Here is a 26,537-nt window from a genome sequence, read left to right on the forward strand (position 1 = left end):
AGAGGAGAGGAGAGGAGAGGAGAGGAGAGGAGAGGAGAGGAGAGGAGAGGAGAGGAGAGGAGAGGAGAGGAGAGGAGAGGAGAGGAGAGGAGAGGAGAGGAGGAGACCAACTGCAGTGGGAAGGAAGGATTTCTGGATGCCCAGTTTCTTCCAGAGCCCTAAAAATGGAATAGAAGGTACCTGCTGAAAAAGGCATGAAAGCATCTTTCTTTACAAACTTCCCCTCCGAGTCAAGGAAGTGCTCAGGGTAGAAGGTGTCTGGTTTCTCCCACTGGGATTTGTCTCGCAGGACAGAGGTCAGCAAAGGGATGATATAGGTTCCCTGCAAGCCAAGGCAGAGAAGTTATGGTGGTGGTGTGGCCATCAGAGCGATGGCGAGTGTTGGAGCTGAATAAACACACTTTACCTGGGGAACTCCTGACAAAGTGAGAGTGTGTGAGAACCCTGCAGTGAGCAAGCATCCCTGGATGCCAGACTTGAAGGGGGGATGCACTGGGGACAGAGAGAAGGAAAGGAGTGCTGCTGGCATCTCACCTTGGGAATGAAATAGCCTTTGAGATTGACATCTGCAGTAGTCTCATGAGGCAGGCTCAGTGGCAGGATATTAGCGAACCTCTGAATTTCATGGATAACAGCATCAGTATATGGCATTTGAGTCCGATGCTCAGTTCGTGGGGGGTTTGATCCTAGCACTTGCTCTATCTCTTCTTGGACTTTTTCTGTGAAAGAAACATGGATCATACATAGACTGCTTGAACATCTCTTTATCTTGTTAGGAATAATGGGATATGGAGTATTCAATTTTTTATTCAACCCTGTTTAGTCTGAAGTCACATTCAAGGTGATCTGATGAGAAGGAAGCCACTGGATGCCCAGTTTTCACTTACTCTGAATTTCAGGATATTTCATCATGAGCAGAAGGCCCCAGCGCAAAGTGGTGGATGTGGTATCTGTACCAGCTGCAAACAGATTTCTCACAACCTCAGTTAAGTTTTCATTATCAAAAAACCCATTGTCCTTTCCATTCTCCTGGAGAAATGAAACAATAATTTTATCATCTGGTTAAAGATTCAAGAAGGTGTTTTTTCATCAGAAAACAGGAAAAAAATCATATGCAAAACTCAGGGATGAGTTACAGTTTTAAAGGAGAAGGTTTTGAAGTGATGCCTTGAGAAATCTGTAATAAGCTGAATCTTGAAGCACCGAGTGCTTGGACTGTCTCTGCTGCCCACAAGAACACACAATCAAGTCAGCAATGTTAATTTCAGTAATAACAGGAATGACTGGGGCCACCCAAATAATTAAATCAAGTTTTTCTTTTCCTGGGTCATGGAGCAGAGCATATTACAATACGAAATTTCTTGGGAAGAATAGATTTGCTGCCAGGGCTGGGTTTTCATGTGAGCTCAAGAGGTACTGGGGACTTGGCTCATTGTGATATTGCCTTTACCTGCCCCTACCACCAAAACAAAACAAAAACCCTAGAAGATGGTTCATGTTCCTCTGAGTTCCAATGGCCAACATTTGTGGGTACAAACCCTGCTTCATTTTTACAAGACCTGTAGAACTAAAGTGTGTTTTTTGTGGAAGCAGGTATATAAAATTTTGTGTGAGATGCAAACTGAAAACAAGAAATATGTGCTGAAGAGTCCTAGAGCTTTCCCAGGGTATGCATCTATGAAGGGGGACAATAGTTTACAAAAAGGAATCAGAAATGCTGGGGTACAGAACAGGATTTTAAACTACAAGTAAAGATTTCTTCTCACACTTTGCTCGCTTTTGTATTGTCCTTATAAATTAATGGGGACACAGGGAAGATGCTTGCCTGTGATTATTTTATCTTCTAGCTGAAATAATTGCACAGTCTTTCAACTCTAGCACAGTTTTTAGTAGGACTTTAGCACATGCTAGATCTCTGATGAAGAATACTTATTGAGCTGTAAAGACTTGAAAAGAAAGTGAAGAGATTTGAAGGAGCTTCTGGGATTCAATTACCTCTTGTTGTCTGACGAGGAAAGTGTCAATGAAGCTCCTCTGGTCATTTCTGTCCAGGACTTTAAGATGTTCTATGAAAGTAACCTTGATAAAAGCATTGACTTCTTTCGCATTCTCAATAAAAGCTTTGCGGTCCTTCAGGAAGAATCCAAGGGCTGGGAATATATTGTACAGCTACAAGATGCAGAGATGAAGAGGAAGAAAAAGCAGCTGCTAAGTAAATGTACCACTGTTCAACAGTATGTATTAACAAAAGCCTGTACAGAAAAAGGTGTATAGCCTTATATTCATGATGCAAAACACCCTTTGTCATCCTTCTCTGGTCAGCTATTAAAATGGTTAAATTTATTCTCTCTTACACTACGTGTTAATCACACTAGCTGGTGGCCTAGAAATCCAATGTTGACACAATTTTCTAGCTCTCCACTCTTGGAGAATTCATCCATCCCTCTCCAGATTGTTGAAATTGGATGTATCAAGAGACAATTACTATTTAAGAGACAGTTACAGATATGTAACTGTCTCTTAATTTTTTTTTTTTTCTTGATATTGTTTGTATAGGAGATGGGGAATAATGATCAACTTCTATCACTTGGGGACACACTCCTTGTATTGTATTGCATGTTCTTCAGTTCTTCTTCATGAAATGAGGAACTTGTAATCTCCAGGCTATGCTGCTAAGAGCAATTCATCTAGCACCAGAGGTCTTCTTTCTGCCATTTCAGAATGCATTTGTCATGTACAGATAAGTGAATTGCAATGATCATGAGTGTGGTAAATCTACTGTTAATGCTTTGTGTAGCGTGTGATTTGAAGAGCAACATTCAAACAGTATGAATTACCAAAACTGGTGGCTTTCCAAAAAGTCTGATATTTTCATTCATCAATGACAGGAGTCTTTTGAATGTGGGGTCTTCATAGTCATACCGTTTTCCAAGCAATATGGATACAATGACATTAGCAACAGCAGCATTCATTATCAGAGTCATCTCAAGGGGCTTCCCTAGCATAGGAAAAGGTGGTGCAAAAAACATAGTCAATGGTTATTGTAATTAATTAAAATATTACAATAGCATGCAGAGGCTTTGTGAAAGTCTGGGATACGATAGGCACAGAGTTGTCAGGAAGAAAGTTCCCCCCATCTCTTGGTTCACAAGTCACCAAAAGCTTTTAAGACAGACCTGAGACTGAAAGCGAGTTTTTGTGCTTCTCTCCATCTTCTTCAAGACCATTGTGGTCCTGCATCTTTATGGCCCAGTTCTGATCTACTTGGTCATACATGGTCTTAAAGTTTCCAAGTATAAGGAAAACTCTCAGTACTTGCCACTTGCCCTGTTAGTGCTATCCTGGGCAGTCCCTTTTTACCAATATTTGAGAATTTGTACTGTGCTTGTCTAGAACATTTAAGTCAAATTTCCTAAAGAAGTAGCTCTTGGTCACTCAATCTTTCCTGCTGGGGCTCTCAGTTCTACAGCACGTAGGTCCCTCTGATGCAACTTTGAAGCTGGACATAGCTCCTGCTTTCAGGGCTTTGAGGTGGGGACTCAAAGCCTACCTAGAATGATGATACAGAAATCTGTTTTTATGGCAAGTCTACTTGGTTGAAAGAGCTGCCTGCTGAAGTCACAGAATGATCAGAGGGCTGTAGCACCTCTCCTGCGAAGACAGGCTGAGAGAGCTGGGGTTGCTAAGCTTGGAGAACAGAAGGCTCCATGGAGACCTTATTGCAGCCTTTCAATACTTAAAGAAGGCTTATAAGAAAGATGGATAGAGACTTTTTATTTTTTTATTTTTTTTATAAGGGTATGTAGTGATAGGACAAGGGGTAATGGTTTAAAACTGAAAGAAGATAGTTTTAGATTAGATATTAGGAAGAAATTCTTCACACAGAGGGTGGTGAGGCATTGGAACAAGTTGCCCAGAGAAGTTGTTGATGACCCATACCTGGGGGAAATTCAAGGTTAGGTTCAAGGCTGAGTTGGATGAGGCTTTGAGCAACCTGTTCTAGTGGAAGGTTCCCCTTTCTATGGCAGGGGGGTTGGATTAGATTATCTCTAAGATTAGATAATCCAATCCAAAATGTTATACGAGCCTTTGAATCGATGATTCAATTCTAATTCCTGCTCTTGATAACTGAGCCTAGTGAGAAACAATCCTGGATGATGATGGTGGCATCTATAATGGATCTTCTGTCTCCCACTGGAAGGGATTTCCCAGACTTGTGCCTCTAGGGACAATGAATTTTTCTGTCTAAATATGCAAATCCTTGCAGTTGCCTTCTGCTTTTCTCCCTATGCTCTTTGATCAATCAAAGACTGTAATTTGTAGAGGTGCTGCACGTGGAGGAACAAATCCCTTTCCTCAACAGTGCTGTTTGCCTCCAGGTTTGACTTTCAGAGCCTCTATAAATGTTTTAATTTGCATGTCAGGCAATTGCCAGGTAGAGAGACAGGGAGAAAGACAGAACTCATGTAAACTCATCATCCAGCACAGATACTGGAAAAAGGTATATCTCTGAAAGTGTTCTAAGCCTCTCCCTTGAATCTTGGCATTCCTGAAAATGTTTTCTGAGAAAAGTCGGAGACATGTCATGGAGGTAGTAATTTCCCCACCTTTCTGTGACTCAATGACATCTGCCAGGTATCCATACTCTTCTACAACACGATCCTCTATGGCCTTCTTTCCCATTCCAAAGTCTCGTAAGGTTGTAAGAGTAAATCTTCGCATTACTTTCCAGTTTTCTCCATAAGAAAATATAACTCCTGAAATTGAAAATGAAAGCACATAAACAGAAATTTCAGCAGATTCCTCATCTACCCTGGGGTGGTTTTACACTGATGGACAGCTAAGGTCCACCATGCTCATATTTCAATCTCTTTCCTGAAAAGAACAGGCGGAGAAAATAAGATGAAGAGAGGCTCGTGCGTTGAGATAAGGGGGAAATCACTCTGCTGCTCTCAAAACAGATTGTGTCTCCGTTTAAGTGAAAAGAAAGGAGAACTATGTCAGGAGAATGCTCTGAGGGAAGTAGCCACTGCTCTGAATTCACATGGTGTCTGATGTGTTCTGAGACATTAGGACACTTTTGCTCAATTTGATTTAGACTTGGATTTGTGTCTCAGGGACATCTCCTGGGATGATGGATATGCTCTTTCATGTTAGATGGCTCCCTTAGGCTGACAGATCTTTCCCCCTCGAGAGTGCCCATGTTCCTTCAGTGACCATGGGACTAAATGAGAACCTGTGTCATGGATACCAGTTTGGAAAATTTCCTCACTCCATCATGGGAATCACCCCTATATATTCTAGAATAGCTGCAGAGAATCCTCAGTGAAGTTTTGGTCAAGATGACACTGCTATTAACTTCCATTACACCTATCATTATTCTTTTTTAGTCCTGTTCAAGAAGATGTTTCTAGGGAGGAAAGAAAATATTTACAGATAGATGTCACATTTAATGACATATTAGTTACTCAAGTCCCTATTTCCATGTATTCCATCAATATTTATGGGAATCAAAAGCTCTTGTTCAGTGTCTAACATCTGTAGAGGGTATATTCTGCCCAGAAGAACTCAGAGCAAGAGCGGGGTCCCCCTGAGGAAAGAAACCTAAAGTCTTGAATTATTGTTTATTTTCCCTTAAAGAGAAAAATGTAAGTTAGACTTTTTTTTTTTTTTTTTTTTTTTTTTAATAGGCCTTCAATAACATCAATCTCACAAAAGTATTTTGAGGTAGTGCTACTGATATAACAGACACTTCTCTGCCAGTTTGTTTAGGGTTTATGTGGCAAGGTTTTTGTAGAGAGAGGGGTTGCAGGAGTAGCTCTGTAAGAAGAGGCCAGGGCCTGTCCTGGTGTCAGGACCAGTTCCATCTGACTACCAACTGGACCCACTGTTGGCCAAAGCTGAGCCCTTCATGAACTGCACCAGTTCACAAAGGGCTGTAGCCTGTGGGAGAGACCCCACACGGGAGCAGGGGAAAAGTGTGAGGAGGAAGGAGTGGCAGAAACGAAGTGCTGTGCATTGACTGCAACTACCCATTGCCCATTCCCCTGCACCGCTTCGGGTGGGGAAGAGGCAGAGGATTCAGAGGCTAAGGAGTGAAGTTGAGCTTATGAAGAAGGGGTGGGTTGCGTGAAGGTGCTATTGCTTTGTCTTTGTTTTTTATCATCCTATTCTTTTTTTAAATTGCCAATACGTTAATTTTCCCCAAGCTGAATCTGTTTTGCCTATAACAGCAATTGGTAAGTGATCTCCCTGTCTTTATCTTGACCCAAAGGCTTTTCCATCTTATTTTCTCTTCCTGTCCTGTTGATGAGGGGAAGTGAGAGAGCAGCTGGAGTGTGAGTGTAAGTGTCTATCTGGCTGCCAGTGAAGGTCAACCCATTGCACAGCTCCTCAACATAACATCCCTAAGTCTCAGCAGCTGGTTCAGACCTCTAAATGAGGTGTTTGTGTGTAAATTAAGGATATCATCTCTTCTTATCCATGATAGATATCACCACACACCACTCAAATTGTTTCACACGCATAGCAAAACAAAGTGAGAGGTTCAGCATTCCCCTTTTCATGGAGAAAACTTCATCCTGTTATCTTTCTTTGCAGAAGGCGGGTGTATGGGGAGCTGAACAGCACACTCACCTTTTCCTTTTCCCGTTTCTTTGACGATTTGTATTTTAGGTCTCCCTGCAAATGCATCTGCATGGTTCACCAGAGCTTCCTTCACTGTGTCATATCCTGATAGCACCACCATTGTCTTCGGTCCCATTTGAATTCTGAACACTGGGCCATATGTTTCAGACAGCTAGTGGGATGAAAGGAAGCAAGAAGATGATATCCAGCAAGGTTAAAAAATACTTATTTTTCATCGGGTTCAATGTTCTTCTTCTCACATGGCACTGGCTTTTCATCCTCTGCCCAAAATATTGAGAATTTGTCATACAAATATTGGAGCTATTGTGAATAAATACAAAGAATCACAATGGGGTCTGTAATCTTCTGTCAGATATTTGATTTCTCTGCTAGATATTTGACTTTTAGGAGGCTAACTGTGTCTACTGCACTGTCTCTCTAACTTTTGATTTAGAACCTGAGAACTCACAGAGGACAGCTGGAAATATTCACCTACCTAAAAGGAGACTGATTTCCAAGGTGGTAGTACATGGTAGGATATAGGAACTCCCTGAAACACTTAGATTTTCTGCTTGTGGTTTTGAGGAATAGCACAGTGAGTCTACACCAAAAATCATACCCTATCTGACTGTCACACACTATCTTCCCCAAAGTCCTGGAGTTTACTGCTACAAGGTATGAAAAAACAAGCAGTGCTAGTTTGTTTGAAACCAAGAAGATTTTTCCATCAAGGGAGAGGATCAAGAATTTGTTTGCTGTCAGTTCCCTGATGGCTGAATCTAGCAAACATCTTCCAAAAAGCTCTGTTCTCCTCCCTAAATGTTTCAGCAATTGCTGGTGGAATTTCCTTTAAGAACAAGAGATTCAGGGACCCTCTCTTCTAGTTACCCTTGCCTGGAGAGCCCCAGCATTTCCTGTGTTCAACAGAAGTAGGTCAATTCTCTAGTTAATATGGCTGGAAGCCAATTCCCCCTCACCAACACAATATCATATAATAGGAATAGCAGTTCTGCAGAGAATAAATCCTGTTGTGTTTGTGATTTCCATTCCTTGAGAAAACTTTGTATCTATAACTCTGCCTTAGAGTGAGAGTTCTGAGAAACAGAACTACAGAAGTTACCTTTAGCAATGTCCCGTCAAGTTTCTTCAAGTCCAAGATGTGCAGATTTCCAATGATGGGTAAAGGCTTGGGTCCTGGAGGAAGGTTCTTATTCACATGGCTCTTCCAGAAATATTGTCTTTTCACAGTCAGCAGGAGAATGAGGACAAACAGCAACCCCAGGGGAACAAGGCTGGCCCAATCCATTATCTTTCAGCAAAGGCTTATCTGAGGAGATGAAAATTCAAGCAATCTCCTGTCAGAAGTTGTTTCAAGCAGTAATGACACTTCTACACCTACAGAGGTATGAGCTTAACCTCTAAGAAATGGTAGAAATTTCAGCTCCCTTCTGGGATTTTACCGTTGAAGAATACCTACTTAGCACTCTCACCAACATATACACTCACTTTACGCTATCCTGGTTACTGTTTAATGAGGGAATTAACAACGAGTCTCATACATTGGTAGAGATGTCTGGGGGTGTAAATTTAGAAATAGCAACTCAAACAGTGCCTTGAACTTTGAGACTGAAAGCATTAGTCCACAAAGGAGAGACACTGAGAACTAGTGAAGTGTGTCTACAAAGGAGATGCAAGGGTCATCCTTTTCATTTAAATGCTTTATGCTATAGTCTTAAGCATTGCTGTCTCATAATCTTCTTTAAAACTGCCAAACTTTCCTCAGGAAATATAACCCAAGGCTATTTTTTTTTTTTTAATTGTAAAATTATATTCACATCACATCTTAATTCAGATTATGTCCACTAGTTCTTGTTCTCTCCCAGTATTCCCTCTTTCTATACTATACTTATAGCTGATCCATTACTGTTCCTTCTCAGGAAGGTTAGAGAACCTAAAGCTGCCTTCTTATCATTGCTGAGGTCAGTGAGGTCAGTCCTCAGAGGCCTTTACTCTGACATTATCAGATCTGTCCTTATCCATTTTGATGTCAACAGCCAGGGGAGATGAGACTGCAAAGCGAGGGACATAACATTCAGGTCCTAGCATTAAACAGAGAGATCCCTTGCTCTCACTTTCAGTTTTGGTGTGTGTTCAGTTGCTAAGTAAATGGTACAACCACTGCAGTAACACAGAGGAATTTGTGGTTTCTAAGCCCAAGAGAGCCACAGCAAAATTTCTTTTTGGACCAATTGGCATGAACTGGGAGAAGAGGGAAGAAGCTTAGGCTTTCCCTTTCCTTTATGGAAGATGTTGGGGATGTCAGATTTTGCCAAGAACAGAAGTTTAGCTGAGAGAGGAGCTACGACTATTGTGAAGATTCCTCTTGAGTAATCTGAATGTGGATTTATGGCCCTGGTGTTCTGTGGGTCCTAGAGTGTAAAGCAGCCTTAATCAGGAGTGCTTAAGAAAGGAAGAACTCCATGCACTGTCCTCTGAGCTAGATGAATTATTTGTTGAGGCACACACATCTTTGATCTAGGTGGCATTCAGAGTGAAATGTGGAATCACACTGATCTGACCAAGTAGTGATGGATGCATTGATATGAGGGCCCAAGCTTCCTTTAAAGTGAGAGCAGGGCAAGGGGCACCTGCAGGCCACCTTACTTATCTTAAAAATCAGAAGCTGAAAATGATCAGATAACTCATGTTCTTGATTTTCACAAAATATTGAGGTTGGAAGGGACCTCTGGCGGTCACCTACTCAGGCAGGTTGACCTAACATTGCACAGTAGGGCCTGGATTCATTTATCTTTATCAGTGGCACTTGCTTTTGACATCCAGCAGTAGTCATTTCAGGAAGAGAGACTGAGAGAAGAGCTTGTAGGATTATCTCTGAGTCTTGAGCCAAGGCTGAGGGGGAAATAAAGAAAAGATGGCCTCTGCTTGTTGAGGAAAGACGGCTGAGGTGCAGTCTGACTTGTGTGTCTCAGAATTTGAGAGAGTGCTAAAAGGAGAAGCCATGCAGAAGAAACCATCCAGGGCTTTCATTGAGACTGACCGGGGAAGAGGACCTGCAGCCTTCAGGGCAGTGTTTGGATGAGCTTTCCAGGAGAAACTTGTACATGGCTTTGAGGCAAGAATGTGGAGGCTGTGTGACCTAAGGTGCCCTGTCTGAGTCCTTTGTCCTTGACTCTTAAAAATGCCACGATCCCAGAGACTTGCCGAAAGGCAGAGAGTAGTCAGCCTCCCAAGGTCTGGGGATACAGAGACCTAGAGGAAAGGTATTTAAGAACCTGCTGAGAACCTGGAAGAGGAGCTAAAGCAAACCTGCTCTCATACCAAGGCTCTCAGCCTTGAGTCTACTGCTGCCACTGGGGTCACTGGAAGAAAGATCAGATCGTTTCACTTACTTGGACGGTGTCCCAGAAAAAGTCCAGGGCTTATGTCCAGCTGCGTGCTAATTGGCACATTTCTACTATACCTCCATAAGCAGGTAAAAAGGCACTGTGTCTGTCGTTCTTTCCACATATCGCTAGGATTTAACTATTAACAGGAGATAAGTCAGATACTGATTCTTAGGTTATGAAAGGAGGTGACAGTTCTGAGTTGTTTACTAAGACAAGCGGTTAAGCCCAGGGTTAAGTCTGTGCAGAGTTTCAGAACAAATACAGCATTTGCCTGCCCATATGAGACTTGCCATGTTATTGGAAGGGTGCTGTGGGAGCTAGAGATGTCTCCAGCAATGCAGAGAAGCAAACAAACCCCCAAACCCTGTTGCCCTTGCCTGCTCAGCCCTGCTGGTTTCTTCCATTAGGTCTGGTTCCTGCAGTGCCAGCAGAGAGTGTGTGAGCTGAGTAGGGTGTTCCTAATGAACGGTCACCTGAACATGAGCCAGCATTGTGCCCAGGTAGCCAAGAAGGCCAACGGCATCCTGGCTTGTGTCAGGAATAGTGTAGTCAGCAGGGCCAGGGAGGTGATTGTCCCCCTGTACTCGGCTCTGGTGAGGCCACACCTCGAGTACTGTGATCAGCTTTGGGTCCTCACTAAGAGAAGGACATTGAGGCCCTGGAGCGTGCCCAGAGCAGGGCTACGAAGCTGGTGAAGGGCCTGGAACGCAAGTCCTGTGAGGAACAGCTGAGGGAACTGGGGTTGTTTAGTTTGGAGAAGAGGAGGCTCAGGGGAGACCTTATTGCTCTCTGCAACTGCCTGAAAGGAAGGTGAGCTGGGGGTCAGCCTCTTCTCACAGGTAACTAGTGATAGGACTAGAGGGAATGGCCTCAAGTTGTGCCAGGGGAGGTTCAGGTTGGAAATGAGGAGACATTTTTTCTCAGAAAGAGCAGTCAGGCTTTGGAACGGGTTGCCCAGGGAAATGGTGGCATCATTGTCCCTTGGGGTATTCAAGGAAAGGTTGGATGTGGTGCTTAGGGACATGGCTTAGTGGGTGATATTGGTGGTAGGGGGATGGTTGGACCAGATATCTCCAAGGGCTTTTCCAACCTTAATGATTCTATAATTTAATAATTGCAGACATGAGTGACAGGCTGTGTTTCTTCCCTTCTCAGGAACATTTTGAAGTTTAGATTGAATAAAAGTTTGTCCAATGTCCTGCTTTGGACCAATATTTGTGGCTCCTCTGAAGTCTGAAAGGCAATTTCTCTAAGCAGAAGTCTTGAATCAGCTGAGTTGTTTCTAGAATGTTTGTTAAGTTTATGACAGTCAAATACGGCACTGCTCTGTGCTATTTTACATATTGCATAAAAAGAACTTGCTCTTTTAGGAACACGACAAAATTATTGCAGTGTTTTGTTATCTTAGTGAGCAAGACTTAGTAGAGCAAGACTCATTCTTTTCACTGTCCCAGTCCTCCTCACTTAACTTGAACTCAAGAAAAAAAAAAAAAAAGGAGAAAATTAGTTAATTAGTTCAGGCAAAAGCATCATTGGTCAAACTTGCTGTAAAGTTGTTAGAAGTGATCACAGTAGCTATATCACTCGTAATACAGTAATTAGCTCTGCATCTTTGAAGAAAATGCTGGACACAGTTTAGTTCTAAAGTGGAAATGTTTTTAATTTTAATTTTAATTTTTATTAGTAAGGTATTTGATACTGTCCCTCACAGCATCCTTCTGGACAGATTGTCCTACAGTGAGGTAAATAAGTTCATGCTATGCTGGGCAATGAACTGGCTTGAAGGTAGAGGGCTGTAGTGAATGGGGCTACATCTGGCTGCCAGCTGATCACTAGCAGTGTTCTTCAGGGCTCTTGAAGGGCCAATTTTATCAATCTAGATGATGATCTGGATGCAGAAGTGGAATGTTGGCAAGTTTTTTGATGACACTAAACTGGGAGGTGCTGTTGACAATCTGGAGGGACGAGAGGCCTTGCAGAGGTATCTAGATAGATTGGAGCATTGGGTGACCAGCAACAGCATGAAGTTCAGCAAAGGTAGCTGCTGGGTTCTGTACCTGGGACAGAGTAATATCAGACACAGACACAAGCTGGGAGTCGAGTGGCTGGAGAGCACCTCATCAGAAAGGGATTTGGTGGTGCTTGTCAACAGCAGGCTGAACATGAGCCAGCAGTGTGCCTGGCAGCCAAAAGATCAAACTGCATTTTGGGGTGCATTAAACACAGCAAAGCCAGTCATAAGTTGTGATCCTCCCACTGTATTCAGTGTTGGTGCAGTCTCACCTTGAATATTGTGTGCAGTTCTGGGCTCCACAGAAGGAGCTCAGACCTATAAAAAGGATGTTAATGTTCTTTAAAGCATCCAGAGGAGAACAACCATGCTGGTACAAGGGCTGGAAGGCGTATCTTATGAAGAGAGGCTGAGGACATGTGGTTTGTCCAGTCTGGAGAAGAGGAGGCTGAGAGGTGGCCTCAGTGCTCTCTGCAGGCTCCTGAGGAGGGGAATGGAGAGGGAGATGCTGGCCTCTGCTCCCTGGTCACTGATGGCAGGCCATGAGGGAACAGCACAAAACTGAGCCAGGGGAAGCTCAGGCTGGGCATTAGGAAAAATTTCTTTACTTGAGGGTGCCAAAGACTGGAACAGGATTCCTAGAGAGGTGGTTGATGCCCCACAGCTGTCAATGCTCAACAGGCATTTGGACAACACCATCAGTAATAGGCTTTAACTTTTGGGCAGCCCTGAGGTGATTTGACAGCCAGACTTTGAAGATCTCTTCCAACTGAAATATTTTATTTATTTATATTATTTCTTTTTCTTGAAATATACTAATATAAAGAAGTCTAGAAAGTTCATCTGCTGTAGATTGTCATTCTGAGACGTTGGTAGCTTTTGTGGTCTGCATGATGTCTGGGGGCACTGTGATCCTTCGAGATTTTAATCGTCTCTCAGTGGATTACCTCAAGTAGTTAGGCACAAATGCGTGATTCTGCTTCTAGATACAAACATTTCATATAATTCTTTCAGTTCCCTCAGTCTTTCTGCCTCTTAACTGAGCAGTCATTATCATCACTTCTCAGGTGGAGTTAATTTGCCTTAATTTAGTTTCAATTTTCTCCTTTCTTCTCTCTCTCTTTTTTTTTTTTTTTTTTTTTTACTTACAACCCCTTTTAGAAAAACAAGCATGTTTAAGACGGTACTTGAATGTTGTTTTTTAGCTTTAGAAACTGAAAAGAGGATCATTAGGACGTATGCTAGAGATGAATTGTTTTTCTACATGGTAGCTTCAAATCTGCTCTGCTCATCATAGTTGTTGGAGTGAACTGCATGCAGTTTCTCTTCTTCTGGAACCTGTCATGAAAAACAGAGAACAGTTCAGTTGATGAGATAGATTTCCTTTTGTCAGAAGAGGAGATTAAAGTGCACTGAGAAGGTCATTCTCTTAGTACATATTATGTATCCGTTAACAGTGAGTAGTTTACATACACTAAAGAACCTTCAAGTGAGCAGGGTTGTGTTACTATCACTGGTCAATACAGGCTGTGAATTATTCAATTGCACTTTAAAATTCTGATTTTCCTGTCATTTTTTATCACTTATATAAAACCATTGCTTGTGACTTTTCCAAGGTCCAACAGCAAATAGTTTACATTAAAAGTTTACCTTTTTTTTTTTTTTTTTTTTTTTTTTGGACCACAACTTTCTCTGACCAAAAGCCAAAATGAATAGTTTGTACTGTACTTTAATTCATTTAAAAATAATAAAATGTCATTTGAGGTTCACAACATTTTATTTACATTGAATTTATATACAGTATAGACTTTTACCTCTGAATTAGGTGATGAAGGGTCCTTCATTGCCAGTGAGGAATAGACAGACTTTCTAGATTTTAATTCGTGTAACCCTAACAGAGATCTGGAGTGATTTGAATGAACCACAGCCTGAAGGTCTCTCTTAATTGAGTATAAAGGGATCCTAGCAGGGCTACGTCAGGTGTACTTGTTTCTTAACCCCATCATCTGTGTCTTCATTCATAAAACAATAGTGACAGTTCTGAGCAATAACCTTGGTGGTCAGATCATTCAACCAGGAAGCAGAAGAGCTTCTTCTCAGCCTAAGAGAGACTGTCCCTACAAATACCGAAGAAATGCTCTAAATTTAACTCAGTATGAAACACTAGATAACACTAGAAATGCAGTACCATTTAGCCAAGAATGCAAATATCATGTGTTTAAACTACAACAGGGAAGATGAGACTGGACAGAGTAAGCGGTTAAAAGAGAGATAAAGAGCTTCACTCAGGTCTCAATTTGTTGGCTGACTTTCTGTTTTTTGTTCAAGGTTTGTCCCATGTAAAAGGCATGACCAGGTAGCAAGTCCAGAATAGATCATGAAGGTGGACTTGATAAATTCATGGCCTAAGGCAGGGCAACATTTTTGAAAGCTGACTTGTACAAACCTAAGTGTCCTGTACCTCTTCTAACATAATGAAAATAATGCTCCTTTTGACAGTGCTTTGTATCTTACCTCCCAATAAACAGAGTCATCAAAGCAGTTCTTGTCAGATGCTTGTCCCAGGAAGGGCAGCTTTAGAATAGCACCTACAGGTAAAAGAGCATTAAAAGTCAAAACCAACCAAACAACCAAACAGCAATGACAAAAACAACAACAACAAAAACAAACAAACAAAAAAAAATCCACAAAAATATTCTTCAGATGTACTGTGGAGAGTCTTCTAAGCCTCCCATTATCAGGTTTCTCATTATAAGAAGTGACACTGGCTTTTTCACATTGACTTTAGTAACAACTTGGCTTTAATTGCTCACATAGAAGGATTTAGACTGGAATTTTGTTTCAGTCTGAATTTTTGTTTGGAAATATTTTTTTTTTTTTTTTGTCCTCAGGAAAAAACTCACGTGTAATGAAGCTACCAGTGTTCTGATATCATATACTGCAACTGCACGATGAAAGCTTGTCTTAGATCAGTAGCTCCTGAGATCAGAAGGCTATAAATACTTCACACAGGCTACACATCTGCATAGGTTCTACATTAGACTAAGGAAGCCACCGCTGTCCAGCTTTAGGATGAAGTATCTTACAGTGGTTTAGTTACCAATATTTAGCTAAAATAAACCACTAAATTATTTCAGCTGATTCTTCGCCGTATATAAGGTAGAAGGGACTGGAAGTACATGCAGAAATCTAGTATCCATTGAGTTCCCTCTGGGCCTGGGACAGACATATATCTCCTGTAAATCCGGTGTCATATTTACCAGTCCACCATAGATGTCTCAGAGACCCTGTGGCATCTCACATAACACAACACCTATGTATAAATAACAGAATCGCATAGGAACATGTGACACCTAAAGGTAGATGTCTTAATCTCAACCTAGTTTCTGCTCAGAATCTGAAGTTTCTGAATATAGAACAGAACTTCATCCAGAATAATAATTTTGATTTCTATATACTACCCAATATATTTGAATCATGTATAAGATAAGAGATCTTGGCTTTATTTGAAGACTGATTGGAAAACTGCCTTTTCCATATTTAAGCTTCTGCTAGTGCACTATCATGAAGTATTTATATTTTTCTATTTTCTGTTTTTCTAGTTAAATTATTGATAGATTGAAATTCTCCATAAGCACACTTCTAATGTCACATATGTCAATCATTGTATGTGTTGTACTGACCTGTCAATGCACCGCCAACCAGTGCAATTCCAATTGTACTGCCTAGGGCAGCAGCCTGCATGCCAGGGGTATGCAGGACACCTTTCCTAGAAAGGACAGAAAAGCAAACCATCAACAATCAACTGTTAAACTTTGAGGCTGAGATTTGATTTTACAACTTTCTGTTTGCTCTCTGCTCGATAGGATGACTCATAGGAAGATATCTGTCATTGCTGTGGCCAAGACAAAACAATATGGGACTGCATATGTTTTGGTTTTGGTTTAGGCTACAATTTAAGCATAGTTAGTTCTTTGAAAAGGCTATGAATATCTTCTAAGATTTTGTAAAATGTTACCCTTTGTCAAAAAGACCTCTTTTCCATCTTCTTGTGGTCTTTTTAAGAGAATGGAGATGGCCTGTTTTGCCAGTTGGGGTTTTCTAGGAAATCTTACAGTTGCCTGAATTACAATTGTAGAAGCATGGTAATGACTTTTCTACTTTTGGATGGTGTTTCTTTAATGACCGTTAGAATTTTTATTTGAGCTTTTATTGTGGAACAAGCTTTGCATATAAACTGTATGTTAAAGGCAGGATATCAAGAAGAGTTCTAATTAAAACAGAACACCATGTCCAGCATCAAATCAAAGGTGCATTTGCTGAAAATATGTCATAATTAGATCCAAGGAAAATGAAATATTAGAATAAAGCTTCACTAAAATGAAATTCTTTCTTCTTTCTATAGCTTACCCACTTTTACTTTGTATCGCTGTTACTACGATGCCTGCAATACCTCCCAGTATTCCAGGTAAACCATGTAAATTATGGACTCCACAGGTATCATGAATGTTCAGCTTGGATGCCAAAACAGGCTAAAATGAGGGGAATAATAAAGTTTATCGTGAGTTTATAGTCTCCATTATCTCTAGAATGATATTAGAAATGTCATCAGATATTTAGAATGATATAAGAAAGTAACATAGAACAAGAAACAATGTAACCTATTTAATGTACACAAAGTTTAGCTTTAACACCTGATAACTTCTCATTGATTGTGATGTTATATTTGGAGAAAAAAAATCAGGTGAGTACAGATAAAGGTACACATACTCAAGTAACCAGCACAAATAGAACACATTAAACCTCACTGATATTCCCAATCTTTTCAGCCACTGCAGCAAAGGTTGACAGCAGTGGCTATGTAATGCATATGTACCTGGTTTAAGTCTGCTAGTCAGGTATTTTCTTCCAGAATGTTTCTCCAGTATGAAATGCCAGTTTAGAGAGTGTTAGTCAGAATATTTTGTTTTACATAAGAAACACTTCTATTTTGTACTTCAAAAGTATTTTCAGTTACAGAACTATTTAGATACTTTAAAAGACTGAAATTTAATTAGTACTACTTCGCTGATATGAAATACAGTTCTTCTGGGGGAGGTTATTCATGAAACATGGGCTTGGAGCATAATTCAAGCAGCTCCTTTGAACAGAAATCCTAGCTTTAATGAACTCTGATATTTATGTAATCTTTCTATGTTTTTAGCTAGATGATGGAATGAAGTTATCTCATAAACATGTATTTAAGTTACACCCACTTCAAAATATTAGTTGACTATAACTTACTTTCTGTAGTGTATCAGCCAGTTTCTAAACTTTCTAGTAAATGATGGGAGTTTCAGTAGTCATTGAAGTAGTAAATAAATGAGAGCAGAGGAAGGTCCTAGGTACTCACAGTCAGGAAATGGAATCCGAGGACAGAGATAATCGCAGCAATTGCCCCAATGCACATAGCAGCAAAAGGGTGGATTAACAGGTCTGCACAGGTACCCACTGCTACTCCTCCTGCCAGGGTGGCGTTTTGAACAAGAACCTGCACAGATTATATAGAAGTGGAGATGCTAGGCATTGAATAGAGGCTTGTTTTGGGGCTGAATGACTTGCAAAGGATTTTTCCAATGAAGAACAAGCAGGAATTTAAAATGGATATCCCTGTTACATACTGAGAGTGTTGGTTCAAAGCTGCTCTAAGCCGGTTTAACTGGGGTAAGTGTAATATAGTCCATCATTTGAAAAGTCACTAAAAGTCATTTGACCTATCAGGAAACCAGGTTAAGCCAGCGAAAATTGCATCCTACATCAACAGATGAAAATATTGGGTTATTGAACTGGGCCAGCTCACATTGGGCTTAGATGAGCACTGCAACTGCTTGAAAGAACTGGGTGAAAACCTAGGGCTGAATTTTACGGTAAGGTAACAAAAATAAGGGACCCTGGCAACACCAACCTAGTTTTGTTTTCCCGGTTGTGCAGCTGCACTACGAGATTGTGAGGGAATACATTGAGAGACCTGTTTTGCCTATTGCAAAACAATAACCCATATAGGATTGTCTTTGGAATAAGACACAAAAGTCCACCTGAATGTTGAACCAAAGTCTCTATGGTCTAGCAGGTTCTATGGCCAAGAGAGAACAAGGGAGTGGGACCATCATGATGATGTCTAAGAGCTTTCTACTCGTCAGATGTGGTGATCCCACTGACAAACCAGATCACATGCCTAAAGCAGGGTGTGTTGACTCAGGGTCCAATCTGACATTGTAGCTATTAGAAGGATAATAGCTCTAAACAGTTGCGAACCATCCTAATTATCCTTATTGTAGAGGGGAGACTTGCAGAGGGGTGACAGATTGTGGTGTGACGCTTACCATGCTGAATTTGCCTCTTTGATCCACCAGGCTGGAGAGGGCAAACGTTACGACAGTACTTGCAGCCAAGGAGTAGTAAGTGTTCACAATTGCTTTAGTCATGTCATCTTGAGCTGCAATGGCGGAGTTAAAAGTGGGCCAAAAAATCCAAAGGAACAGGGTACCTGGATGGACATAACCAACACAAAATAAAGACTATTCAGTCACAAGGGGCATTTCCCTGTGGAAGATCCAACACAACAGAACTAGCTACAAGAAACAAGGGAGATGGTCAATAAGAAATATGAAACAACCAAGATGCTGGAAGAAATAACAGTAAATGCAGATGCATTTGACACTGGCAGCTGGGATTTTGACATTTGATGAATCTTACTGGAAGACTGTTGTAACCCTTTGTCATGCTCCACATGCTGTTAGAACTCAAAATCACTGTAAAAATGAAAGAATATGATGTATTAGCAAAAGAGTTCATATATAATTCTTCTTTTCATTTATTGATTTAACTGATAGTTTTAGTGGATAAATTGATCTGTGAACAGATCTCATGCACAGATAGATGACTGTCCTGTTCAGCAAACCATATGGGCATAGGGACAGAGCAGAGCTCTCAATACTTTCATTAATTATGGCCTATTTCTATGGAAATGTTGCTTATAACAGAAGATTTCACAAAAAAAGGGAGTCACTGCTAATGCACAGTGAGCATTCATCTTTAATTTGATCTTCTTAGGAAAGAAAAGAAAAATATGTGTTTCCCTGAAAACTGCACGTCAGAAAAAAAAACAAAAAATCAACAAAAACTATGTTTCGACTATACTTCTAGGAGTATACTTAAGAAAATGAATGCTAGGTAATAATAGGCAATTATTAAAACACAGGGATAAAAAAGGTATGGAAAACTGATCAGTTTTTGCTATTACTTCCCTGTGCTTCTTTTACTTACCAATCATGGCAAATATGTCGGAGTGATAGGTAGATTCTTCATTTTCATGCTTGTTTTTCAAACCAGGACGATGTAAGACGAGGCTTGCAGCTAAACCAAAATAAGCTCCAAAAGCATGGATAGTCATTGAGGCTCCAACATCTGTGGCCTGTATCAGGGACCCAAAATAATACCAAGAAATTTATACAACAAAAAGATGAGGATTTGATGAAGGAGAAGTCTGCATGACTTTAATAGAGCTTATTTTCTATGGTAGAAACAAGAACATACAAACTGGAAGTGTTACAAAGTGAAATAATCTTTTAAACAGAAAACAGTTACTGCTAAATATTTGTACCTTAAATATCCCTGTGACTAGATGTTCATTGCATGCAAAAATTGTGATCTCCAGAACTGTCAAGATCAGCATCTGAACAGGGCTTGTTTTCCCCAGGAGTGCTCCAAATGAAATCAAAGCAGTTGCTGTACTGAAGTCTGCATTTATCATGCTGAAGTTAAAAAAACAAATAAAAACAAACAAACAAGAAAGGCAGAAAGGAAAATCAGTTTAATGTGAACCTGAAATAATCTGTATTCAAACTTGTTATATCTCTAAATGTTAGAGCTGTAACTGTTCAAACATGAAGTCATCGAGGTCATCTTTGTGAATAAAAAGTAAATTAAAATTTCCTAGAGGGGTTTTGTCCTCTTACAGATGACTGAGGAAAAAATGTGGGAAGTTACCTCCTGCTTATACCATACATGTGCTCAGCTGTTTGAAATTACAATGAAAATTCAGAACATGTGTGTATTGAAGATATGCAGGGATATTTCCAGGTCTGACTGTTACTTGAACTTCAAAGACAAGAGGGAACTCTTAGTTTTGGTCAGACACTTTAGCTCATTTCAAGAGCTTGGCAGGTCTTTCTGACACTTTGCATCATGTTTGCTTTAACTGTCAGGAAGGACCAGTGTTAACAGGTTATGGAGAATGATAGAGATAAATAAAAACACATATTGACCAAAACTTCCAGCTCTAACTATGAGTCTTTCATCAAACGCCTAATTGAAAGTATCAAGGAGCTATTCATATTATTTCAGCTTATGCCTCAGTAATTTTTGTATGAAGTTTCTTTTAAAATTGTGTACAAGTTTTTTCAGAAATCAGAACTGCAGATGTGGAAAACACTCTGAGACCTCGGTAGAAACAAGACATGAGTGGAAGAAGGATTAAAAGTGTTTAGAGGTGTTACTTGTGAAATCTCTTATTCTATGGCTGGGGTCCAAAGCCTACTAGAGTATGATGTTTGTGCAAATAATTCCTCCATAAGTAGGAGAAAACCTCATGTGCAGACTGACACATTGTGCCAGCCTTTCCTTTGTGGCCCCATGTTTCCTGAAAGGACAGATCCTTTTGCTCCTGCTGAATGCAGGAGGGAGCTGGAGAGCTTGTGGTACTGTACTACTGCTGAAAATTTCCCAGCTTGCACAGCTCCACAGATTCAAAACAGTCTCTCTATATGGCTTATGTTTCAAATAAAACTTAGCAGTTCAAAGTTCATCCCATGCTCCCTTGGCTCAATGCAGCAGGTGTTGCCCCTTGGGAGATGAATGTTGAGAGGTGGCTAGTGATGCTCTACCACATTTTAGTGAGCTTAGAAGACTGATCTCACAGATGTTATAGTTTTATGGCTTCTTTTCATGTCTTAAGGGATAGAAATGAAATTATAGGAAAATTCATATGTACCTATCAATACGAACAATAATTTTCCCTGCATCCATATGCCAAAATCCTTGCATCAGGGTGCCCCACTGAAGACCGAAGGCTGCAATGAGCATGTTGATACCAACACTGCTGAATCCATATTTCTTCAGAAAGGTCATCAGGAAGCCAAATCCAACAAATATCATCACATGCACATCCTGAAAGACTGAAAGAAAAAAACTGTCTGTGTATACAGTGATTACAAAAGGGGCAAATCTAGCAAGGGGCAAATCTAGCTAGGGAAGGTTTAATTGAAAAAAAGAACGTGTTTTAAACTCATATCATCAATGCAACATACCCTTTTGTTTTTGCTGATCAGCCTATGAGTTGAGTTTTTGGAAAATAATTGATTTTATAGCTTGCTATATCTGTATAAAATGAGCACTAGATCAATCTAGTGGCAAATATAATGTACCTAGAACTGTCACCTGGGCCTGAAGCTGCCCAGAACATCACAGCTTCCTGTCCTTACAGAAAATTTCTCTTTCCCCTCAAATAAGGATTTTTACATCCTGCATGTTCTGGCTAACTCCAAAAATGTGCATGACTTTTGTTTGTGTGAATGTTTGTTGGCACAGTGCAAAAGTATGCTTGTGATTCCTAACAAAGCTCTGTACATCAGATTGAGTTCTTTTCTTGGGTACTTTTAATTTACTATGATTTTATGTCTTTTTTTTTTTTAAAAAAATAAAAAATCATTTTTAAGCTTTTAAATAGAAAGTAATTTTTTCACCACAATAGGGATATTTAAAAAAAAAAAAGTAGTTAGTCTGAAGTTATTTATGTAATTTAATGAGCACTGAACATACCAGAGTTCCTCCTCTCTACCCCCCCTCCCTCACCCCAACCCAGGTAAGGACCTCTTCAGAGATAAACTTATTCTTTCCATTTCTATTTTGCTGTTCCTTACATGAAAACATATTGAAAACTTGAGACATTGACCTTTTTAGTATAATATTTGGATTGAAGTAACATTTCCCATTTAGGAACTTTCAAAATTCCTATAGCTTTGCTATATGCATTACCACGTTTAGCCAAAAGAGGGCCCACGAGTATAGTAAGTTACCTGAGATTCTTAATAAACTAAAACTGCGTAGTCATATTCCACTCTTGACCTAGTACTGAAATGCAAGCATTCATACAGTAATATCCTTTACAGTGGTATACACACATCTGAGATTAGTGCAGAAATGCAGGTGGTTCTCAGACATGCTCAATCCTTTTCTTTCTTCTTTAGGCTGGACATTTTCATGTTTATTTTCTGACTTCATTAATTTGAAGCGATAAGGATTTCTGCCTGTGAACCTCTGTAAAGCCTTCTCACATTTTTAAAAATATTTTTCTGTGAGTGACCCTTTAGCCACTAACCGATGGGATCAATGCCTTCAAGTGTGAGAAATGGTTCAGGTTGTTTGTCTGATTCTTGCAAAATTACTTTATATGCATGTTGATGCTTGTTAATGATAATGGACACATACAGAACTAGAGGGCAAATCTATAGGAGATGCATGGCAGCATTTACAAAAGTAGTGTTTTTATTTCACTTTAGCAGAAATAAATGGACATGTATTAAATAACCTCTTAGCATGATAAATCAAAGTGATATATGACGGCAACAGTTCTCAGTTTATATCACTCTTGAGTTTCATACACAAAATGAGAGGTACATTTGGAAACGAACCATTGCTGCTTTTTTTATTCTTGGAACCCAACTATGCCATGGACTTTCCAGAAAACCTTAAGGAATAACTTGGTCAATTGTATGCATATTCACAAGATAATTAGCAAGTCTTTCCAGTCTTCCAGAGGAGATTATGGTTTGTTAACATTCAACATGTTATTTGTTCTTGTTTTCAATCTGCTGCTTATAATCATCACAGAAAAACAGGTGAATTGCTCTCATCAAACCAACCCCATTCATATATACAACATCTCAGTAAATCATGTCTAGATTAGTAGAAGATATTTAAGTAACCTGACACTACACATGAGCAAAAGAACAGGCTTCAAAAGCACCTTGATGGAGGTTTTTAATTCTCAAAGCCCTTCAACAAGGCTTCTACATGCTCAGCTTTCATTTGAAGTGCACTTTAAGATTATTTTTTCCCCAGTCCTGAAGATTAGAAGCAAGATATTTCACAAACTGAGCAAAGATCTCCAACTGGTATAGCCTATAACTTGTGCCTGAACTACATCTTATGCCTTCTTTTAAAGAATAGTAAGTCTGGAATGATTTGAAATGATGCAGAAAACAACACAATTTGGAATGAGCTGTTTCAGGAACTAGTTGTGTTTAACAAACCATGTCACTTCTGCTCTGTGAGACAGGAAGAGCAAGAGTGGGAAAAACACTCAAGCATATCTTGAACAAAACCACTGCCCATGATTCTGCTAAGGCTGCCCTAGACCAACATATTAATTTCACTGCAAAATCTCTGCATTATGGTCAGTCTGAATGCAAAGATGCTTGTGGCCGCTAAGTTTACACTTAAACTGCAATTTTACTCTGCTGAAAGGAGTAAACCTTAGAATACTGAACAAGAGATGTGTATAATTCTTTTTTTTAAGCCACATGTCAAAGACCAATCACATTACATTAAATGCTGGTTGCTAGCAATGAATAAATCGTCTAGGAGGACTTGCTAAACCATCACACCCCCTTGTCTTCTCATTCTACAGGCACAGCAGACCTAAATTTGTGCATATAATCCACTATGCCTGTACTGACTTCCTCCAGAAATAGATAAAATGCAAAGCTATGCTTTGGGAATGATTTCAGCTAAGCCACCTGAAGGCAAAATTATGGTCGTCTTCAATTGTTTTCATCATTCTAAAGAATGAATCCAAAAATACTGAATAGCTTGGGTTTATGGTGCTGAGGTATTTAAGGCGTATGAAAGCAGGCCCAGCACTGCAGTGCTGAGAGTATAAATTGGTGCCTGGAAAGTGGAACTAAATCTGTGAGGTACAGATGATGTTACCATCTCAGAGCTCTTTGGGTAACGGGGGAAGACGTTTGAAGCCATTATTTTGGGAACTCAGAGGAAGTCCTGATTCAGAATATGTCCTAATACATCTACACAATGGTAGCATTAAATTTCTGCCAGGTCCTTCAGCAAGTAATGCTCTTGTGCACACTTTGCAGATAGGGATGTTTTAGAAGAGGGTCCACAACTGAAAATACAAGTGTTGGAGAAGCCTGTTTTTCTTCCACTTGTTTACAGTAAATCAGATTTATCTACTCTTATATTAGCATCTGCAAGTCCAACATTAGGTCTACGGTGTTTGCTTAGTTTATATCTGTGCTAGTAAACTGAACAGCCTGGGACCTATCCTCTGGCCAAAGGGCAAATGGCATAGCTCAACTCACATCTACACGTTTTTCCCTCCTAAAAAAAGGTTGTTCCCACCTGTACAACCTATTGTGAATAGTCCCTGCTATATGCTATGTTTAATGTCAAACCTAGGAGGAGGTCAAGGTCAAATGGCCAAAACCACTCCAGAAACTTGCTAGCAGTTCAATAGTGTGGACAACTGGGGGGACCATATGCAGATATAACACATACACTTCCTGAGCAGGAGGCATGAGAGACAGAAAGGGAGACAAGGCAATTTTTCTGTCATATCTTAGACAGAATCACAGAATCACAGAATAGTCTAGGTTGGAAGAGACCTCAAGATCATCAAGTCCAACCTCTGACCTAACACTAACAGTCCCCACTAAACCATATCCCTAAGCTCTACATCTAAACGTCTTTTAAAGACCTCCAGGGATGGTGACTCCACCACTTCCCTGGGCAGCCCGTTCCAGTGTCTAACAACCCTTTCGGTAAAGAAGTTCTTCCTAAGATCCAACCTAAAACTCCCCTGGCGCAACAACAGACACTGGTATTAGAAAAGATTTTAGGTTATCCCTAACTGGATAGCTGACAGTTACAATGGCACAGGCAGTCTCCCTCCAGAAGATCTGAGGTTTAACAACAAATGTACTACAGAACTGCAAAGGATCACTGATGTCTGTTAAAATACTGGAATAAGCACAGGGATCCCAGGCACCTTTCTTCATTTTCCTTGGTAAAGCAAATGCCAAGAAAATGCTGAACAATTTAGTACCAGATCTTGCAGGTATGATATTCAGCCTGGAGAAGGTAATTTTCTGTGTTCTTTCAGGGTAAATAGACCTTAATCTGAGTCTGAACATAGACCAAGAAAACATCCTTCTGGTTTCTTAAATTTTAGCAGGATGCCCAAAGCACTATAGTTCTGGGGCTGTATTTGTTGTTATGTTGTTTTGGAGGGCAGCCAGACAAGAAGTAGGTGGAGAGGCATTTTAGGAAATAGCTATATTAATAGTACTACAGTACAATTGTATAACAATTATATATTTGTAAAACAACATAATATCACATACGTATGTAACTATGTAACTGTGCCACAGTACAATTGTCTCTGCTGTTAAATTATTAGTGTGGTTTCTGGTATAGTTGTGGACATAGCCAAGTTACCTCAGAAAGAGAATGAGCTCTGGCATAGGCTAAGTTACTAGCATATTGTTAGCATATATATGACTAAAAGCAATTTAACTGAATGCACAAAATTAATAGCAAGGATACTATTACATTGCAGTATAGAAAATATGAGTAATTAGTCCCTCGTTCATCAGCTGACTTGCCTCTGGAGCTGAATTATGCCAAGCATTCACTGTTGTCTCAACTGGACAATGTTTGCTATGAGAATATAAAATGTATGACCAATGGGGTCATACATTTTTGGGGTCATACCAAAAGTGACCCCAAGACCACCTTCCCCATAAAAGTCACAGAAAGGCCCCTTGGAATGAAACAAAAAGAGAGATGCATTCAAAATTAACTGACTACTACATACAGGCAAGAATTTCTGTATCGTTATAATCCTTCTTAAGAGGACTAAAACTTGTTAAGATGTCCGAGCCAAAAAGAAGAACAGCAAACATTCATTACTGCAAGCAAGACACAGGATGCTCCTCTGCAAACTTATTTTGTCTATTTATTTACAATGGTCAACATTTTGCAGGAGAGGGAGGGAGTATGGAAGAAGTCAGCAACTACTTCTCACACTGAATACTTTCTCCCTGAAATTCATTGAGCCTTTGCAGAACAACAAATCAACAGAAAAAAATGCAGGCTGAACTGTTACTGCCCACAGCCAAGACACTGGCGTGCTTTGAAAGGTGAGAGGGAGTTAGCCACCTTGTGACAAAAACTATTGTCTTCCATGGAGTCCAGTTTCTGCAAATTTATCTTGTACTGATGATGACTATGCTGCCCAATTTACATGTTCTGAAAAGACAGCCTTTTGAAACCTGGGTAATAGTAATGAAATATTCTATTATTTTACACCATTTAATCAGGTAGGCAGAACTGAAGGACTGGCAAGAAACACCATCATGCATCTCTGGAAAATG

General features: G+C 40.1%; 2 protein-coding genes across 5 annotated transcripts in view; both read right to left on the minus strand.

Annotated features, from left to right (window-relative positions):
* Window positions 1-8,111, minus strand: part of LOC118163730 (cytochrome P450 2K6-like) — a 20,922-nt gene extending 12,811 nt beyond the window's left edge. The window contains exons 1-8 of one of the 2 annotated variants that reach the window (XM_035320660.1): window positions 7,748-8,111; window positions 6,637-6,799; window positions 4,608-4,757; window positions 2,838-2,998; window positions 1,996-2,169; window positions 888-1,029; window positions 535-719; window positions 181-322 (exon numbers count right to left, since the gene is read on the minus strand). In XM_035320660.1, coding sequence (XP_035176551.1) covers window positions 181-322; window positions 535-719; window positions 888-1,029; window positions 1,996-2,169; window positions 2,838-2,998; window positions 4,608-4,757; window positions 6,637-6,799; window positions 7,748-7,933 — 1,303 coding nt within the window. In that variant the 5' untranslated portion in view covers window positions 7,934-8,111. Of the gene's footprint in view, window positions 1-145; window positions 323-534; window positions 720-887; window positions 1,030-1,995; window positions 2,170-2,837; window positions 2,999-4,607; window positions 4,758-6,636; window positions 6,800-7,747 lie in introns of both variants that reach the window. The other variant, XM_035320661.1, reaches the window with a different exon arrangement.
* Window positions 1-26,537, minus strand: part of RHAG (Rh associated glycoprotein) — a 31,376-nt gene that overhangs the window by 4,316 nt on the left and 523 nt on the right. Inside the window, exons 1-11 of one of the 3 annotated variants that reach the window (XM_035320665.1) lie at window positions 25,309-25,314; window positions 23,178-23,182; window positions 21,077-21,264; window positions 19,688-19,838; window positions 19,351-19,498; window positions 18,408-18,571; window positions 17,438-17,575; window positions 16,456-16,577; window positions 15,729-15,814; window positions 14,560-14,633; window positions 12,955-13,383 (exon numbers count right to left, since the gene is read on the minus strand). In XM_035320665.1, coding sequence (XP_035176556.1) covers window positions 13,306-13,383; window positions 14,560-14,633; window positions 15,729-15,814; window positions 16,456-16,577; window positions 17,438-17,575; window positions 18,408-18,571; window positions 19,351-19,498; window positions 19,688-19,838; window positions 21,077-21,240 — 1,125 coding nt within the window. In that variant the 5' untranslated portion in view covers window positions 21,241-21,264; window positions 23,178-23,182; window positions 25,309-25,314 and the 3' untranslated portion in view covers window positions 12,955-13,305. Of the gene's footprint in view, window positions 1-12,954; window positions 13,384-14,559; window positions 14,634-15,728; window positions 15,815-16,455; window positions 16,578-17,437; window positions 17,576-18,407; window positions 18,572-19,350; window positions 19,499-19,687; window positions 19,839-21,076; window positions 21,265-23,177; window positions 23,183-25,308; window positions 25,315-26,537 lie in introns of those variants that run through there. The other 2 variants (XM_035320663.1, XM_035320662.1) reach the window with 2 other exon arrangements.

Source organism: Oxyura jamaicensis, chromosome 3 (assembly GCF_011077185.1).
Source record: "Oxyura jamaicensis isolate SHBP4307 breed ruddy duck chromosome 3, BPBGC_Ojam_1.0, whole genome shotgun sequence".
NCBI classification, from domain to species: Eukaryota; Metazoa; Chordata; class Aves; order Anseriformes; family Anatidae; genus Oxyura; species Oxyura jamaicensis.